The sequence below is a fragment of the Gavialis gangeticus genome, unplaced genomic scaffold, assembly GCF_001723915.1.
Source record: "Gavialis gangeticus isolate Ggan-Ray unplaced genomic scaffold, GavGan_comp1, whole genome shotgun sequence".
In the NCBI taxonomy this organism is placed as follows: domain Eukaryota; kingdom Metazoa; phylum Chordata; order Crocodylia; family Gavialidae; genus Gavialis; species Gavialis gangeticus.
The window spans coordinates 3,792,943-3,811,306 of record NW_017729000.1 but is presented as its reverse complement, the minus strand read 5'-3'; the positions used below and the strand labels follow the sequence as shown (position 1 = coordinate 3,811,306).

The window sequence follows — 18,364 nt, the reverse complement described above, 5'->3', positions numbered from 1 at the left end:
AACATCCCAATTTGCTCTGCTCATAGCTGCTACAAAATCATTGCATAATCTGGTTCAGGTTGCTGTCCTATTCCAAAATGCACTACGTGTGGTGCTTGTGTGATCTCCCACGGGACAAGCTGGAAAACACAGGCCAGAACAGGCTTTAAAAAAAGAAGAAACAACACATGGGAATAGGTCAAACTTAATAGCTTCCTGCAAACCCTCTCAGACCCCTGGCCTTATACTATCTGGTTCAAATGAATATGGCAGGTGACCAGGCACTTTTTCTGGTTTAGTTTCTGGGCATTCTGGTTCTGGTATCAGCGTGGGTTGCTTCAGCCCAAGACGCACTTCAGGACGGAATGCACTTACCAAATGAAAGACCCATCTTGCATATGTAAGTGGCTTGGGCTTCTGCAGCTTCCTCTTCTACTAGCTATCTTTGTTTTCCAAAAGTGAGTTAAGAAGGGATAGTAAAGGAAAAAAATCTGTTTTTGAAGAAAATTGTCAAGTCTTTTCCAAAGCTATAAAATCCTGCTTTTGACATGGCAGTGTTTGCAGTAAAGTGTCAGATGTTTGACTGAGGGGTGTTTTGTTTTGTTCTTTCTCCTACCAGATTGGGTATCTTTCTATTTGCCAAATAGTGTTTTCTGTTTCTAACATATGGAGCACAATCCAAACATGGCTTTGATTTGTTTTCTTCCCATTTGTGGATATTAATTAAGCTAGCATACTCTAATAATTCCTGGTCCTGTAACCAGGCTTTGGCTAATTTGAGACTGTGTTGTACCTATAGAGCAAAAATCACTGTAAATCCACTATTGCTCATAGATCTTCCTTTGTCGCTCAGATATGAAAAGAAGTGTTTAAAATCTGTTGCCCCATCAGAGCACAGGCAGGTTTAAATTTTGGACCTAAATTGCACGTTGGAGTTGCTTCCAAGTAAAGTTATCCTGTCTCAAGGTTGATGCTCTGAATAGATTTTTTTTTTTTTTTTTTTTCTTTTCCTTAAACGTATGTGCTGGTTTTAAATTTTCCATTGCTGCATTGTTTTGGATAAGGTCCAATCCCTTTTGCTAAGAAATCCTGAACAGAGTTGGTAAAAGCGAACAGTTGCACCACTGGAATCAGTAAGGACTGCCTTTTGCAGAAAGCTTGTGCAACTTTCTAAGATTTCTAATCCTCAAAAGCTTGAACAACTTGCAACATACTTTTAATACTTTAAATGTCTTAACGCTTCATCCGGAGATCTTCAGCTGACTCCCCCACATCCTTCCCTGCCCATCTGGGCCTTATGCTGTTACTCTACGAGTTCAAGGAGCAATTAATTTTCTTTTTTAATGGTGAAAGAGCAGGTAGCACTAGCTAGGACCAGCTGTTCTCGTGAAATGCCCATTTGTACCAGCTCCACTGTCACAACAGGCCATTCCTTTCTCCCTGGGTTCCTGATCTGTTCCTGAGTCTGTCTGAATCATGTGAAAATCATGTCTAGCTCTCTAAGCACCCAGCAACACCACCAACAAATCTGAGGGGTTTTTTCTGACGTCAAATATTCAATCTTCCAGTATTTGGTGTTCATCTTTAATAGGTGCAAAAATGTAGTTGTTAATGCAAAATAAGGGTGGTCGGTCTCTTCAGACTTGGGATAGCTTGATCTCTCATTCTTCTAACCCAGTTGCAGGAGCGTTGAAGGCACCAAGCATGGATACCATGGGCATCAAGTCATGGCTCAGACTATTTTGATGAATCAAAGCATCAGCATTATGTGGTCACAAAGTATTTAGGTGTGGGAAAGAGATGTTGGCATTGGATGGGAATGCACATACTCCCTCTCATTAAGGAGCTGGCTAATCAGGAACAACTGTTTAGAAAGGGTTGAGGGGTCACTGGACATGAATGCCAATTCAAGGACTCTGAGAGGGACCAGGTCTGTATGAGTCCTTAGCATTGGGTGACCTATGTGCTATACTCTGACATATCAAATGCTTTCTCAACCTGAAAACAGGACCCATCTCATTTTTATGGCAACAGAGTGTGTTCTTTTGAATGCTAAAAGCAATCAGTAAAAAAATAAGGCTGCTTAACCACGCATAAAAATCATCTTTTTCTACTGACTCCATTTGATCTGAAGCAGCTTTTAATTGTATACTTCAATCTTGATGTATATTTAATAAAACAGGAAGGGAAATGAAGAGTGCTTGTTAACTAATGAGAATTTTAACTCCAGAATAAGTTAGCGGTGTTATGTGTTTTTCCCTTCATGGCACTATGACATGGTGATTAGAGTCGATGCTTATAGAAGCTATGAACGGATGGAGCCAACATAATTGGACTTCACTTTTTCATAATCCATTGATTTCAATGTGAAAACTCGAACAGAGGAAGGATAAGTAGATACATAATTTCCCCCTGAGAGCAAAGAGGAAACTCCCATGGGAGTGTGTATGCCTTTTATCTCTTCCTTGCATCTACTGAGGGAGCGACACGGGTATGCCCTACAGTTGGGAGTATTTCCATACTCCATGCCCATCTACAGGTTTGTATAGCACCTAGGTGCATTCATGCACTATCCAACCAGGGTTCATTTTGTTCGAAGATAACCAGAACTGGATGTGGAGGAGATGCATCTCGTTTCACAGGCATCTGAATCCTGATCTTCAAGACTTGTGCCTCTTGTTAAAGGAAGGGCTTTGTTTCTCCTAAATAGGACTCTAAAGCATGCCAACCTTGGCTGGAAGGAGATGAAGCAAATGTGAAGATCTTCAGAAATTTCTTGCCCGGTTTAATCTTAGTACAAATAAGCCAGGGAGCGGTGATGCCAGCAAGCTCCTTGGTCAACACATGTAAAGGTTTTTTGGCTTTCTCCCTTCCTCCTCCTGCCTCCAGACCCACCCTCCTGTGCTGCAGATGGGGTGTGGAAGTCAAGGGCTCCTGAAGCAGCTGCAACTCCTTTGTGACCTGCCCCGTGTTAGCTGGGATTGCAAATCCCGTGGAGGGCTCGACTTTCATGCGTGCGGTTCTGCGGTAGAATCCCCTTCAGAGAAGCAGGTGTTATTATTTTGCCCCATCCAGGTGAGCACGCGTGATTTCCATGCAGATTTGGCACAGAAGGCTGAAGGAAAAATGGGAAAGGCTATGAGCAGCTTGATCACCTGCTATTATTGGAAGTGGTGTTAACCTGGTGATTATTGAACCAATTTATTATCCTCCCCACCAACAGCATAGAGCATGAAAACATTGAAAGAAAATGAAGAGTAACGTAGCTGCCGTCTGTTTGGATAAGAGACGTTTCCGTGTTTAAAAGGATTACTCATCTTTGCCAAAACAGGGGAGAGAAGTTGATTTCAGTGATGAAATGCTTTTATTTCAGGGAGCTCTGTCTTGCAGATGTGTGATTAGATTCGGGAAGGGGAGAAATCCAACCTTCGATTGTTGAACAGCACCTTCAGCCCACCCGAGTATCTAAGTAAATGAAACCATTTGTGAGCTTAAAAGTATGTGTTTGGGAGAAAAGGGGCAAACCTGGGAGGTATAATGGGAAAGCAAATGAAAAGCAGGCAGTTGCATTTTAGGTTTGGCCAAAGCAACCTCTGGAGAAAATGCAGCTTTCCGCTTTGGCTGGAATTGGCACTGCTGGCCTGTGGCAGAGTCTCGGAGCACAAAACAGGATCCATATCAGTTCTTTTCCAGCCCCCGTGTCCCCTTGATGCTGTTCAGCTGCGTGCAGAAGCAGTTTTCTGGACCTGTAAAAGCACAGCTTGGCAGTCTCTCCTTATAGTGCTCCAACAGCCTGCTCTTTGCTGGTTCCATACACATCGGAAACGATGTGTTGCTCCAGGATGCAAGAAGCTGGCCATTATCAGGGAGATGTTGGCCGTCTTCCTCTTTCAGGACAGCATTTTCTGAATGCAAAGGGATTTGAGGGGCTGTGCACACCTGGTCTTGGAGCTCACACCAGCCAAAGCACTGCCATTTAGTCCTGTTTTGCATGTGTCCCTCCTCAACAGGTGGTGTTTTCCTGACTAGACTTCAGGTGTTTGCACCACTGAATCCATCCGTTGTGAAGATGATTGTCCAAGTGTAATGGGATGAATACACAAGCCAGTGGTGGGAGCCACTAGTGGTGTAAAGTTAATGCTCAAAAGCTGAGCGATGGGGAATTGCACAGAGCACTTGGCTCTCTTCCTCTGAAACACAAAACCAGCAAGAGCTGATGATGCTTTATGGCACCTCAGCCCTCTTGGTATCTGTTAACAGCAAAAGTGCATTCCCCATTTCCCAGCCTCTCTGCTCTGTTAGCCGAGATCCTGTGCTTAAGTCTCCCTTGTGATGCATCTTCCCCAGCCCTTATCCCTCAGTGAAGAATAGCACCTTCTCTCTGAAGCACAGGCCTCTTCCTTGAAGCATCTCAAGTATTCATCAAGCCTGACATGGCTTAATTTTTCAAGGCCCCTTAAGCTAATAGCAGCAACCGAAGGTGGCATGACCGCAGCTCTCCTGTAAAGTACAGCATGTATATTCTGCGTTGCCGTTTGAGGGACATACAGGTCTATGAAGGGCATGCAACTGATAACATTCAGTACTGTTTCCAAGCATATATTCATTTGATATTTCATGCCAGCTATCTCCAGCTCCTGGCCTGTGGTGAGATGACCTGGTGAAGCTTCATGTAGCGGTCTACTCTGGTCTGCCAAGCTGCTTGGAACCACATGGAGCCCAAAACGGAGATAATCCTTTGGTACCGCCAAAGCAGCCCATGTGAAGGGAATATCTGTTTCTAAGTCAAAGCAGTGGCAGAACTGCTGCTTAAAACCATGTTGTAAGGCAAAGGATTGCATGCTGTCTTTCTCTAGCTCCTTTGTGAGAAACCAACTTACTCAAACTCCCATCACAGTAAAAACAAGCTATCGACACACCCCTGGGTTTGAATGGGAGTCAGCAAGGGCAATAGCTCAATTATCCTGTGTGGCGGCATGACGTGGAATGGACCCAGATCGACGGTCAGATGCCGACTTGGCACGGTTGGCAATGAGGAAAAATAGCATTTCTTCTTCTTACTTGCTGACTGAGCCGGGTTTTTTTTTTTTTTTTTAGTGAAATCAGGTTAAGACCCATCAAATCTGGAACCCATTGTGCCTTTTAAGAGTGTCTTAGATTACAAAATTCCCTTTCTCCTCCTGACAGGCACCACTTGACTGGGTAAGGATGCAATATCCTGACCACAAACTGGGCGAGTGGAGCAGAGTAATGGCCAGCCCGGGAAGGCTGTCCGTGCTGCAGTGAGCCTCGTGCCACTTGGAAGCAGCTCTTGCACCGGGATGCTGTGCTTCCAGGAAAGGGAAGGGACAAAGGATACACACGGACCTGAGCCAGGAGAAGACATTTTTGTTGTGCCCGACTTTCAGTGGGTGAAATTTGAAAGCAGTCCTTTTTATTGGAGCTGCTGTTCCTTCTCTGTGTGAAGCTTTATTTACAGCTCAAAATCAAGCAAGCAAACGATTTAAGTAGTCCTGACTAGTCATGTTAATATATAAATTGTACATCATATTTATTACAAAGCCTGTCAGCCTGCTACCAGCCTATTTTTTTTAATCTACAGATAATCTTACACTCGTTTATATGGCTGTATTACTCTGCGCGCTGTGTGCAGCCACTGGAATTCATCCAGTTTACCTAACAACTTTCATTAAAGAAAATTGCCCTTGTAATAAAAATCACTCAGTCTGACAAGGTGCCATAATATATTTTTTTAAAGCCCCATAAAATTTTGTGGCGGTTAATGCCGACTTATAAAAACCTGTTTGTTTGAGGCTTCTTCTTAAAAAACAAAAATTTGAAAATGCTGTCATAATGATGTTGCTAGAGATGAAAGATGGAGAAGGGGATGAGAGAAAAGGCAGCTCGGGCATGGTTCCCTTTTGTTCTTTCCCTTTCAAAGCAGCAGCTGTTTGGTGTGGGACTGCTGTGAGGGTCTAATAAGCCCTGTCACCTTTCTTTAGCAGAGGAAAGGATACAGGAGCACCTTGCTAGCTCCTCCTGCCTTTCATCACAAATTTAGGATTAGTGTTTAGTGAAATATCGTGTCTTCTGTAGTGGCTGGATGGAGCTGTGGGGAATCACCTCTTGCAGTCGGCAGAGGACGGCGCACCGAATCACATGCACAGGCACCACCTGGGCAGGAAGGCCTGTGGCTCTATCGTGCAGCACCCACTAATTTTTCAGAGCCTTTCCTATCGACTGCAACAGGTTAAGGATCGCCCCAGCTTGTGTGGCTTTGCATTACTTGGCCATGCACTATGCAGTGCTAGGAGCCAGGCAGTCGTGAGCCGCTGTGTGTAGCTGTAAATCCGTCCTGGTTGTTGGGGGAGAATTCTTGCATGTTTTACCTTTCCAAGGGACTCTGGCTCGCGAAGAAAAGACCAGTCTAATGATTTTTGTAGCTCCAAGCTGCTCTTTTTTTATTTACTTGGTTTGATGGTTAGAAGCAAAACAATTAGGTGGGATGTCCAGCTACATGCTGAGGACAGTAAACACAAAGAGAGAGTATCTTAAACAGGGCTTTTTTTTCTCCTGTGAATCGGCCCTTATCCAGACAGCCAGCAGTAGAAGGCTGAACCCTTCATTCTTATCTTTTCATTAATGACTGCTAATCATCCACGCATCTCTGGCAATAGTTATTTGTAAAGCAGCCTTCACGCTGCCTCCAGAGCCGTGGCGAGGCCTCGGCTGTTTCTCTTTGGCTCTCCCACTTGCTGTCACCTCCAGCCCCATCAAGAGAGTTGGAGTAAGGTGGCTGTTTCTACTGACCCCTTGCAGGTGCGCACTGCTGGAAGCGCGTGTCCTTTAGTCTGGCTGCCTATGTCACCCGGGGTGCACCTGCCCCGATGTGGAGCGCACCTGAAAGACTGCCAAACACCAGCACGTACAAGGTTTGGCATTATGTGCAGGGAAGAAGCAAGAGGACCGGAGCTCTTTAGCACGAGACGTTTGTCCTGTTCCTTTGTCCTCTCGTAGAGCAGGAGAGGTGGTTTCATGGCCCCTCAACACTTAAGTTCCTGGGAAGCTCCAACAGATCTGCGACTCGTTAACGTTTTATGTCCAGCTCGTCGGATGCAGTAATGACCATGGGCCCGTAATGAAGCAAATGCAGTGATCCCTATGAGTCGGTGTAGGGAGGGTCAAGACCTATAGCTCTTGCATTCCTCTTTTTATTATTATATAAATTGGTGTCAGCTCTTTCAGTGATGGTTGCTTTGGTCTGTGCACGGGGCAGCTGGGACCAAGCAGAGTTTATAGCTTGAGCGTGGGTTTGGCTGGCTTTGGGGATTTTGCTTGCTTTCTTAACGTTAGGGGAAGAGGGGGATTTTTGCTTGCTTTCTTAATGTAGTCACATCAGTCTGTGCTATAACGAAAAGTTTTGGGGGTTTTTTTTTCTTTTGCTAATCATTTAAAGAAAACCCAACCAGTTACTGCCTGTTCAGTGCTGCATGAGGACTATTATAGTATAAATATCTTGTCTGGTCTCAGAGTCCCTTTTTTGAAAGATTTATCCACTCAATTAGAGAAAATTAAGTCTTGCTTGCTGCAGAGGCTCTATTCAGAAGTGACTTGAAAAGAGCAAGGAGAAAGAATTAGTCTTTGCTAGAAAGTATGAAGCAGTAAAGGTTTTATTGAGGCGCCCAGCCTGTGCATATATTTTAATTGCTGATACGTCAGACAAACATGAAAATGAGCTTTGTCCCATGAAAAGCTACCAGAGGTTTTAAATCAGGCCCCAAAAAGGGGTTGGGGGGGGGTACCTTGCTACCAGGAGTACTTTTAAGGGCTGAATACTCAAGCGGGTTTGCACTAACTGAATCAGTGCAGATGATGGCAGCATCAGAGCTGAAATGCAAGGTATGTATTAGCTCCCATGATTGCCTGTGCTTGCCCAAAATAAGACGCCAGGGCTCAGAGGAGGAATAAAAGCCTCTCCCGAGTGCTTGGTAGGAGCTAATGTACACACAGGCAGCCCCGAGAGAGAGTCGATGTGATCCCTCTGGCTCTGATCCAGTGCCCTGCAGTCACGGGCCGCCACGTCGGATGATCCCTTTCACCGTCGAACTAGCAGTTGTACCCGCAGCTCCCCTCGGGAAGTCGTTCCAGACCTTTCTAATCAGCCGAAACCTCATTTCCAGCCCAAATTTATTCATGGCCAGTTCATACCCATTTGTTCTTCTGCCAACATTGTCCTTCAGTGTAAGTAGCTCTCTTCCCCCCCCGGGGCTTACTGCCATGATGTATTTATAGATAGCAATCACATCCCCTCTCTGCTTTTTGTTTTTGCTAGGCCAAGCAAGCCAAGCCTGTTTAGTTTCCCTGCAAGAAGCCATCCATCTCTGCAGCCTGGTGGTTCTCAGGCAGGGTGAGGGACACCCTGGGGTGCCACCAGATCCTTTGAAGAGTGCCAGGATCTAGGAGGAGATATGCAGATAAAGCTAAATAGATAAATGCAGTCTCAGGTTTGTCCCTGCCTGAATGATCCTCCCCAGCCCCTCTGCAAAGAGGACAGATAAATCTGTAATAACTAAATTTGTGTTTGCCTTTGGGTGCCACTCAGCTCACAAATTATGGAGGGGTGTCTTGAGTCCAGAAAGGTTGAGAACTGCTCCTGTAGTCCTCCTCTGCCCCCGGGCCGGTTTTGAATTCATTTTTCTGGAAAGTGATTGACCAGAACTGCCCGTGATACCCCAGCTGAGGGCTGGCCAGGGGCGTGCGCAGTGGCACAAGGATCCCAGGAAATGCCTCTCCCCATATCTGCATCTATAGTTGCTTGTATGACCCCAGGCACTGGAGCATCTGAGCGCCTTGCCCACACTTAACCACATCCCTTTCTCTTGCTGGTTTGTAAAAGAGGAGGGCTCAGCGGGGAAGAGAGGGGTTCACTTTCTACTTGTGCAGAAGTGAACGTGAACATTGGGCGCTTGACAAGATTCGAGGAAAACTAATCCCATGAGGTTTTTGGCTTTCTCAAAACTGTTCTAAAGGATTGAGTCCACTGCTTACCTTGTTCTCACGTCTGTCTCCAAAAGTGCAGAACGCAAGTGAACGTTCAACTTTGTGGGCTGAAATATATGCTGCTGTTCCCCTTCTGCCTTGCTTAAAAGCTCTTTCCTCTTAAAGCAATAGTTAAAAGCTGCTCTGTACTGTATCCCCAAAAATGACCTTTAGGCATGGGGAGAGAATAAAGACATTTTAAAGATGCAGTTGCTGCCACCTTGAATTTTCGGTTCATTTACCCACAGAACATCTCAAGAAGCGTCTGGAGGATTATATGGCCCAGTTTCCAAGCGTGAGGATCCTCCGAACCAAGAAGAGAGAAGGGTTAATAAGAACGCGAATGCTGGGTGCCTCTGTGGCAGTAGGAGACGTTATCACCTTCTTGGACTCTCACTGCGAGGCCAACGTCAACTGGCTACCGCCTCTGCTAGGTAAGGAAGTGACTTGAAATGTTGTCCAAAGTTGCTCTTCAGCCTGATAGACTTCAGCATTGGGTTTGCTGTTTGTCCAGGTCTCTGCCCTTCTCCTTCAGAAGTGTCCAAAGAAGGCCATAAATGACTAGCCAGAAACCTGGCTTTCTAAGAAAATCCAAGGAGAATGGTCAGCACCTCATAGCCTCCAGCGCGGTGCATTTCTCCGTGCAAGTCATAAAGCTCCCAATAGCCTCCTAAATTGGTTTTGTTTAATTTAAAGCAGAGATCGTGTTTGCCTTTCTCCCCTGTAAGAGAAATCTTGCATAATTGATAGTTTCTTGGAAAAGCAGGTCATTTAAGTGGTCAGTCTGTAGCTTGGGGAGAGGAACTGGTGGCTGGGCGCAAAGTGGATCTGGTGTTTCTCTTTTTTTTTTGCTTTGAAAAGCACTCAACTCTGGTTATAGGGAAATACGTTTAAAGTATCTTCATAGCCCACAGGCACGTGGGAAATATTTTGGGGGTGGGTAGTACAAAGGTTGGAACGTATGCCCTGAACGTGTATGTTTAGTCTCCATAAGGAAAACTCCTTTTGCACGTAACTTGTTAAACAAAGAACATCCTCTTCAGAGAAGCTGCCTGTTTCCTGCATATCTTAGTTCTGACCTGCCGCCCATTTACTTCGCTGATCCTGGGACTTTCTTGAAAAGAGGCTCCTACTTGTGCCAAATTGCTGCCTAGTTTAGCACCGCAATCAGCTTGAGTGGGATGATGCCATTTAACCTCCTTTTGCTGCGTGAACCGTGCCAGGACCGGTGTTAGAGATCCTCCCAGGACTGGAAGGGCTTCGCCTACAAAGCCAGTCGCCTGATTCCAACATCCAGTCAACTTCAGGTTGCATGGCGGTTGGTTTTCGACATCATTTTTAATCCAGGCGCTTCACAACCCTGCTGCAAGTGACTCGTGCCATTAAAATGCAACCATCCTTGAGGTGGGAATTTCATCCGTCTAGTAAAACATGGCAACAGTAGGCACATGCAGAGAAAAATGCAGTTGAAAACTTGTCAGCTGGATTCTCAAATGGTAATGCTGTTTCTTTCACAGCCCATCAGGTTTGCATTGAGCATTAATTCTGCACAGCGTAAAATATTTGCAGTTTCCTGCACCCCAGGGAATGGGAACAAAATTAGCTGAAATGCCATTTAAATTTTATTTATATTTATAAAAAAAAAAGGGCTTTTGTTGCAAAAGTGCAATGGAGTCTAAAATATATTATCTGCTGCTTCAGCTCTTAAACAAGCCAACCTCTAGTTAAAGCAACATCTAGCTAAGAAAAACAGTGTTTAAGAAGTTCCAGATGTTTAGGCAGAAATGAGTCCTGTCTTGCACTGTTCAGCCGAAAGAAGAGGTTGAGGGGGAGGCACAGCTGTATTTCTAGATGCTGCTAAGATTCGTTATGCCATTAGTCTGAATTGCCTCCTGCCCAATTCGAGCACGGCACTGGAAAGGTTATTGGAGTGAAGTGGCACAGTGTGCTGTCACAGTAGCTTTGGACCAATGCAAGCAGGGTTCACATCCAGGTCTCATGGCAAAACAGGGACAACAGACTTGGTACGTGCAAGTCACTCTGTACATACTGTGCCACATTAAGCAGCACTGGATCAGCGGGTGGGTTTGAGAGAGGTTTGGGTTTTTTCTGTCTCTGATACCTTAGTGATGCCCACTGTAGTATTAGCGCCCGATATTTCTGTAGAGTCGGCATGACTTAAATGCTTCGGGGTGTCAAATACATGAAACGCCGGGTAAGTTGGTACAAGGTGGTACCTCTGTCCAAGAGAAGCACGAGCCTCCTTGGAACCAGAAATATCCCAGATCCAAGCGGAGGTGTGTCGGGCATCTCATGGCACCTAGCTGTAGCCAGTATTAGACTGTTATATTCACCAAACTGCCCACCTGCAGTTAGGGGGAATAATAGAAATACAGCAAAATGAAGCAGTCCTCCATGCTGATTGAGGCAGTTTCCATGATTCATGAAGATGTATTAAGAGGAGCCAACCTAAAGCTGTAGATGTGATATTTTCTAATTAGTGGTGACAGGGACCTCCTGGTAGGAGGCTTTCCTAACAGTCTTGTCGACCATTTTTTTTTTCCCCCCCAGACCGCATCGCCCGGAACCGCAAGACTATCGTGTGCCCAATGATCGATGTGATTGACCATGATCACTTTGGATATGAGACCCAAGCTGGCGATGCGATGCGGGGGGCATTTGACTGGGAGATGTATTACAAGCGGATCCCTATTCCTCCCGAGTTACAGAAACCCGATCCCAGTGACCCTTTTGAGTAAGTTGTTGAAACGCGGTGTGGTAATAGCTGGCTAACAAAAGGTGCCCTGTTACAGGGTTGGCTTAGACCTCAGTCTTCTGGGAGTCACAAGCTGGCAGTCAGGTACCCTTTGTCTCTCTGTTACTTATTTTGTTAGGTAATAGGCTTCATTCAGACCAGTGGCTGTGAACACTCTCCTTTTTACGGCTGTTTTTTTGCAGACCTAATCTCTGCAGAAGTTAATATTTCATTAAAGTCGTAATGCGTAACATTTAATACAGTCAATTACTACCAAGATCCTTCAAAGACGCGTTAGCATCCCTAACGCTGTGCCAAAAACAACAAACACACTGCAGCTAGTAAAGAATGTTGTTCCCCGGTTCAAAAAAAAAAAAGAGGCAGAATGCTAATTAGAGGGATTGTGATGATTACAGTGCATTGCAGAAATCATTTTTCTAACAAATTGCCCTGCTGCTGGCATTAAAGGACAGCAGCACCTTGTCAAACTTCTGCACCCAAAGGCTGGAGAACCGCAATCCCGCCATGGGACCCAGGTTTGGTTTGTGGCCTCTTGCAGGGGATATGTAACCTGAGTCCCCGTAGGTAAGGGTGGGCTTTGTGTCACTTGAGGGTGAACCACATGGCCTGAGTAGTGGCTTTTAGTCACTCCGAAGGGAGCATAGCTCCTTGGTTGGCAAGAGTGGGAGGCAAGAAATATTTATGGGATCTCTTTTTCCTTGTTAATGATGTTGAGCGGGGGCTCTGTGTCTTTTAATGTTTGTAATGCGGAGTCTGGTTTTTCCTCCAGGTCTCCTGTAATGGCCGGAGGACTGTTTGCAGTCGATAGAAAGTGGTTCTGGGAGCTGGGAGGGTATGATGCAGGTCTGGAGATATGGGGAGGAGAACAGTATGAAATATCCTTTAAGGTGAGCCACATTTCTCTGGAAACTACTTTTTTGCTTTGAAAAGATCTTGAAAAGAAAAAAAGGCTCTGAGGCATGGAGCACAAATTATCTCATGATCTTGTATGTGTGGATGTAACGAAAGGATGTTTGAAGGGTTGGGGCGGGGGGGGTGAAGGAATAATGTGCAAGAGAACTGGCACAGTAATAAAAGGATGTTTAAAACAAAGAAGCATTAATGATCTAGTCAATTTATAGTGAACAGAACAAATGCCAGGGGCACCGCCAGGGTCTATGCTAGGAGCAGCATTTACAGGGGAGGGGGCTGGTCATAGCACCAGTTAGTGAGGCTGTCTGACCATGGATTAGCAAGGGAAGGAAGAGAGTATTTAAAATGGGTATAAAAATGCCATAGCATGAGAAGAGGTAAATGGAAATACAGCTCAAGAACAGAGGGACATTCATTAAACCCGACATGCAAAAGCTCATGGGTAAAGTAACATGTGTACACGACCCCATCAAACTGGAACCCACTGCCGCTGGATGTCACAAAGCCACGAGTTTATTGGAATTCCTGCAAGACAGTGTGAACATATACGGTTGCATTGGGCATTGTATTTAAAAGCTAAGAGAGCAGTAAACTGCCATGCTTCAGGATAGGAACTAGCCCCTGGGCGAGCAGCACAAAAGAAATCCCCCTGCTGTCACCTGTCTCGTGCTTTCTGTGTCTGGCTGCTGCCAGAGTCCAGGTACTGGCCTCAATGGGAACTTGTTTCATCCAGGGGGGGCAATTCCCAAATTTCTGAGAGCACCTCTGACAGGGCACAGTTATTGTCGCACAAAGGAGCTATTCCTGGCCCAGAAGTGACTGACTGCTAAACACCCAGATGTTCCCGGATCTCAGGAAACCTGCTATTAGCGATGCTGCTGAAATGCCATATATCTTGCGTGCTTTGTCAGCCTTGGGTGTGTAGAAACCCTCCCCTCCTCACCGTGCACGTTGAGATGCTCTGCTTTGGTGCATTTTGTCCTGGCTCTGGAACTCCTGTAAGAGTTGGGAACTGCCGCCCGGGATGAAACAAGTCCTTCGCTGAGGCCAGTACCTGGCCTCTGGCAGGAAGCACGAGACAGGTGACAGCAAGGGGAATTTCTTCTGTGCTGCTCCTCGCCATGCGGGCCAGTTCTTATCCTGAAGCATGGCAGTGTATTGCTCTCTTAGCTTTTAAATACAATACCCAGTGCAACGGTATATGTTCCCACTGTCTTGCTAGTTGCGAATCTTGCACCTTTTAAATACAATACCCAATGCAACGATATATTTAACTCCTGTAAGAGTTCCAGATGCCAACTGATCTCGGGTACCAGGAGCCTCCTCGCCATGTTAGTACAGAGCCCCACTGGGAAAATCCTACCCGAGAAGCATGCTCCCATAACCTGAGCTAGCTCTGGCATGTCTGCAGTATCCTGCCCTGTGCAATATGGACATACATACCCCAAAGAGTGTAATCCTTTTTGTCACTTGGACAAGGCCCAGCATGCAGGCACTGCTGTACTTACCCAGCTGCTGGTCTTTATCCTGATGCAGAAAAGTGAGACCGGTTTAGAAAATTTGGAGCAATTGATTCGGTGCCTGTCTGCTAGGAACTAGATGGTGACCACTAACTCAGCTTGCATAAACCCCCAGGAACTGGGAAGTAGAGTAGCGCGTGATGACTTTGACTGTTCACCTGCCTATGGGGAGGTTCAGTTATTTGTTGAAAGACTGAGCCAGTCAAAACGTGCTCTAGTTTGAGGGTTCACCAACTCCACTGCTTCATGCAAGCTGCTGAACGTCACCCTCGTCCCTGCCCCGCCCTGAGCCTGGGAGGAATTCAGCAAAGAAATCTGCTTAATTCTGCTTTTCGGGGGCTTAATTTGCAGTTTCCTTTAAGAGACTCCATTAGGGTTTCTCGGTCGTATGGTCCAGGGTGCCACCAAAATGAACTAGATGCCTCAGCATGGGTCCAACAGATGGTCGCAGCGATTAGACAGACAATGCACAGTCTGGTGGAAGCAGCCAAAGTCCCTCCCCCGGCGAACAGTCCTGTCTTGTTTGTTTCTTTCACCAAATCGGAGCGACTTCATGGCGTTCAGAGACCAATCGCGCTGCATTCATTGGGCAATTACTGCGCAACAAACAACGCTTTTTTCTCCTATTCTTTACAGAAGGCAAAGTAATAAAGCCATATTGGAGGTCTCTTGTCCTCGCTCGGTTGGGAGGAGGAAGAATAAATCCTCCCTTGGAGATGCCATTACAGTCGGATCCATTTATCCGCTCCGTGTTATGTGTAAAGAAATTGTGTCGTAATGCAATTCCCTGCAGGAGGGGGCAGAGGTGGCATTCATCCTCTTTCCCTTGGTCCCCTTTGAAAACGCTAGTTTCTGAGAGTGATGACAGTGGTTATGCAAGCCCTTTGTCTTTCTAATGCCTTCACAGACAGTCGTGCTGCTTGATCTGCAGGAAATAAGACTACTTCATTCATCTGTTTGCTTATCCTTTCTGAAACAGTGCGTTTTATTTCAGTCCAGAGATGGTAATTTATGGCGGGCTAAATTCCCTCTAATTAATCTCAGCAAAGACCCCCTTTCTTCTTCCATTGTGTGGCAGAAAAATGAGGTTTTAACTGAAAGAGGCTCAGTGTATTTTCAGAAATTAAGATAAATTGATACATTCATCTGTGGCTGATAGATTTAATAATTCTGCCGGAGTGGCAAGAATAGGAGGTTTGTTCGGAGAATTTATGAAGCTCTGACACTTCCTGGCAAGCTTAGGGCTATGTTTGTACCTAGAGGAGCAAGCTGAGATTTTACAGTTAAGAGAGATGCTGTCAAATCATTTAAGGCCCTGGGTGCAGCCTTAAATGTGCATGCTTATGTATGGACATGGATGCCTGTCAAAAGCCCTATGTACCTTCAAATTATATAGGCAATGAAAGGCATTTGCTGTTAGATAAGTGCCAGATTTCTAGCCTAGCCTAATCCCAGTGGCACATACAGGCCCTTCAGTCCCCTGCACCAGGCTGCCTCTGCTTCCAACACCTACATGTGGTGGCTCTTGCTTTCGCAGCTGCCTCCATCCCCCCACACCCGCCAGGCATGTACACGCTGCAGTTCACACTTTGCAAATCCATTTGCACCTGTGCTCTTATTCTAGCAGCTTATGTTTTTATTTTAATAACCAGCACCGTTAAAAGCACAAGCCAGCATTCGCACAGGAACTGGCAGTGCCGTGGCTTTTTGCTTTCCTGAGCAGACAAACCGGTGTCATCGAGTTCCTCTTCCATTTGGGAAGCAAGCAGCGGTGCATTGGCTTCTCTGTAGGAAATGCAGCAGGCAGTGTATTGGTACTCGGCAAACAGGACCGAGCCTGAACCAGGGGAGGGATTTTCTTTTATTAGGAGAAGTGAGATCTTCAAAGTGGGGAGATGAGCAAGGGTAGGGGATTGAACTGCTCCGAGTTGGGGCAAGTCTTCTGATGCAGGTCGCAACTTGCCAGCTCTACAAATCCTCTACTCCAGAGATTATTCACACAAAGGATGCTCCTTTAATGTTCAGCACCGTAATGCAAGGCCTTTGTACTGCTCCTGGCCCCTTGCTAATAGCTTAAGGGATTGTGCAATTGGTGTTTGATGTAGAAAATGTGGACTGGGATGTTCTCCATTGAGACATTTATGGCTGGTAACCCATGGAGCATCATGGTACAAGTCCAGTCACCCAGACCACTGAAGGACATGGGAGAAGAAGAAAAGAGGGTTGCCCTTTCTGGTCATAAATGAAGGGGTTGCTTCCTTGACACCAGCTCCAAAGAAGGGTTGCTTTGGTCCTTTAATGCCTTTGCTGGTCCTGACAGGAAAGGGAGAATTGGCTTAACTAGGCTTGTGCATGTTGTGACCCAAGTGGGGGGGAAGGAGGAGTCCTCCAGATCTTGGGAAACGTGCGGCATGCACCAGAGAAGGTTATCAGTGGTGGGACAAAGATCCTGCATGCAGGTGGGCAAGAAGTGTTTGCTGCAGAAGACCATGAAGATTTATGACCAACTGAATCTTTCCCTGCACTTCTGCTTTGAAAACTATCACGAGTAGCCAGTTTAGCTACAGGTCTCCTGAATCGCTTACCATCTTGTCTTTTAAATTGGGCTGGGAAGGTCATTAACAGCTAGAGGCCACTGTGCTAGGTATGGTACAAACAGAGCACGGGCCATCTCGGCCCCAAGAGCTTTCTGTCGAAGTACAGCGGAGGAGTCATCCCAAAGGGTTCAAAGCCATGACCAGGAAGTACAAGGAAAAGGAGTGCAGAGGTGGAAGGAGAAAAATCTGTCTCCAGGCAGTTAACAACTTTGTAAGTCACAATTTTTGCTTGCCTCTGCAAAAACCTGCAGTATTTCATTTTCCTCAGCTGCCCTAAGTCAGTGTAAACATACCAGCTAATAGATCCCAGAGCAGCAGGGCTCATTAACAAGTAATTAACTGTCAAACAATAGGAAAGCTATGTGTCCATGTGGAAGACTGAAAACACTGATGCCTATCAAAAGTGAGAGATTTGTTTGTACAGCAGTAATAGGTTGAGAGAGGCAAGGGCAGGGGAAGAATAAAATCCCTGGAACCTATGCAGAGGCCTGGGCTGTTATCTGAGCATCCCTAATTGTTGGGTACAGATTAGGGTAATGGTAGCAATGACATGAAAATAGTGTGCTTCACGGAGGACCTGTGCAAAGTGTTGCACTCGCATGCAGTGTGATGAGCAGTGGCAGGAAAACTCTCAACCTTCAGCTGGAGCAGGGTGGGTGCCCAGGTACGGCGCAGAGAGATGGGAGCCTTTCTTGAGAGCACAAGATGGGTGCATTTTGGCAACTCTGCTATGCTTACCTGGTGCTTTTCATTTATAAGCAACTGCAGACGGGGCTGCCTGCAGTTTGCCAGACTTAATTCAGGCTGCAATCACCTGGGCTGGATGTTGTCTCCAGGCTGGCTTGTTTTGGAAGCTGCTAGCCAAGCCCATTGATTTGCTTTGGAAGGGAAAATGTTCCACCCCAGTCCAGTTCTGGCACTTCGACTTCCCTGCAGAGCTGTGGTGCCCCTGCGCTCTCAAGCAGGACTCAAAACTTTGGCACAAAGTTTGCCTGTTGATTAGGAACCTGCCCCTTGCCATCTGTGTGCAAATCCACCCAAATCTGATGAGATGATAAGCCTGAATGGCAAGGAGAATGCAGCGCATGTTGAGTAGAGGCTTAAGTTTCAGCTGGGGGCCAAGATGAAGCTCCTAGGCTGTGCTAGGGTTTGTCCTGGGTATTCAGTGTGGAAATTTCCTGTCCATGCAGTGATTGTCCCTTCCCCCTGCCCTACCCAGGCAGCATGGAAGGAAAAGAGGAGAATGAGGCCAGCTCAGGAGGAAGAGGCAAGAGCATGCATGCTCCAAAGCTGCTGTGAGGGTCAACACCACCCCACCCCAAATTTCCAGGCTCTCCAAGAGCCCACAAGCTGCATGATGTGGCTCCATGGGTCATATGTCCAACACCCCTGTGTTACCTCTTTGGAGAGGACGTGACTACCCAAAGATGAAGTGAGGATGCGTCATCGCTGTAGGAGCTGGCATTGGAACTGAAGCATTTATATCTTTGCCTGAACGTGGCTTTAATAGCACTGATATATTTTTTTTTTTTTTTTTTTTT

The 18,364-nt window shown here is 46.1% G+C and overlaps 1 protein-coding gene across 1 annotated transcript in view; it reads left to right on the top strand.

Moving 5' to 3' along the window:
- The window catches only part of GALNT10 (polypeptide N-acetylgalactosaminyltransferase 10), a 125,922-nt gene that overhangs the window by 83,398 nt on the left and 24,160 nt on the right, over positions 1-18,364 (top strand). Inside the window, exons 5-7 of the mRNA XM_019506098.1 lie at positions 9,267-9,452; positions 11,590-11,773; positions 12,564-12,681. Coding sequence (XP_019361643.1) covers positions 9,267-9,452; positions 11,590-11,773; positions 12,564-12,681 — 488 coding nt within the window. The remainder of the gene's footprint in view (positions 1-9,266; positions 9,453-11,589; positions 11,774-12,563; positions 12,682-18,364) is intronic.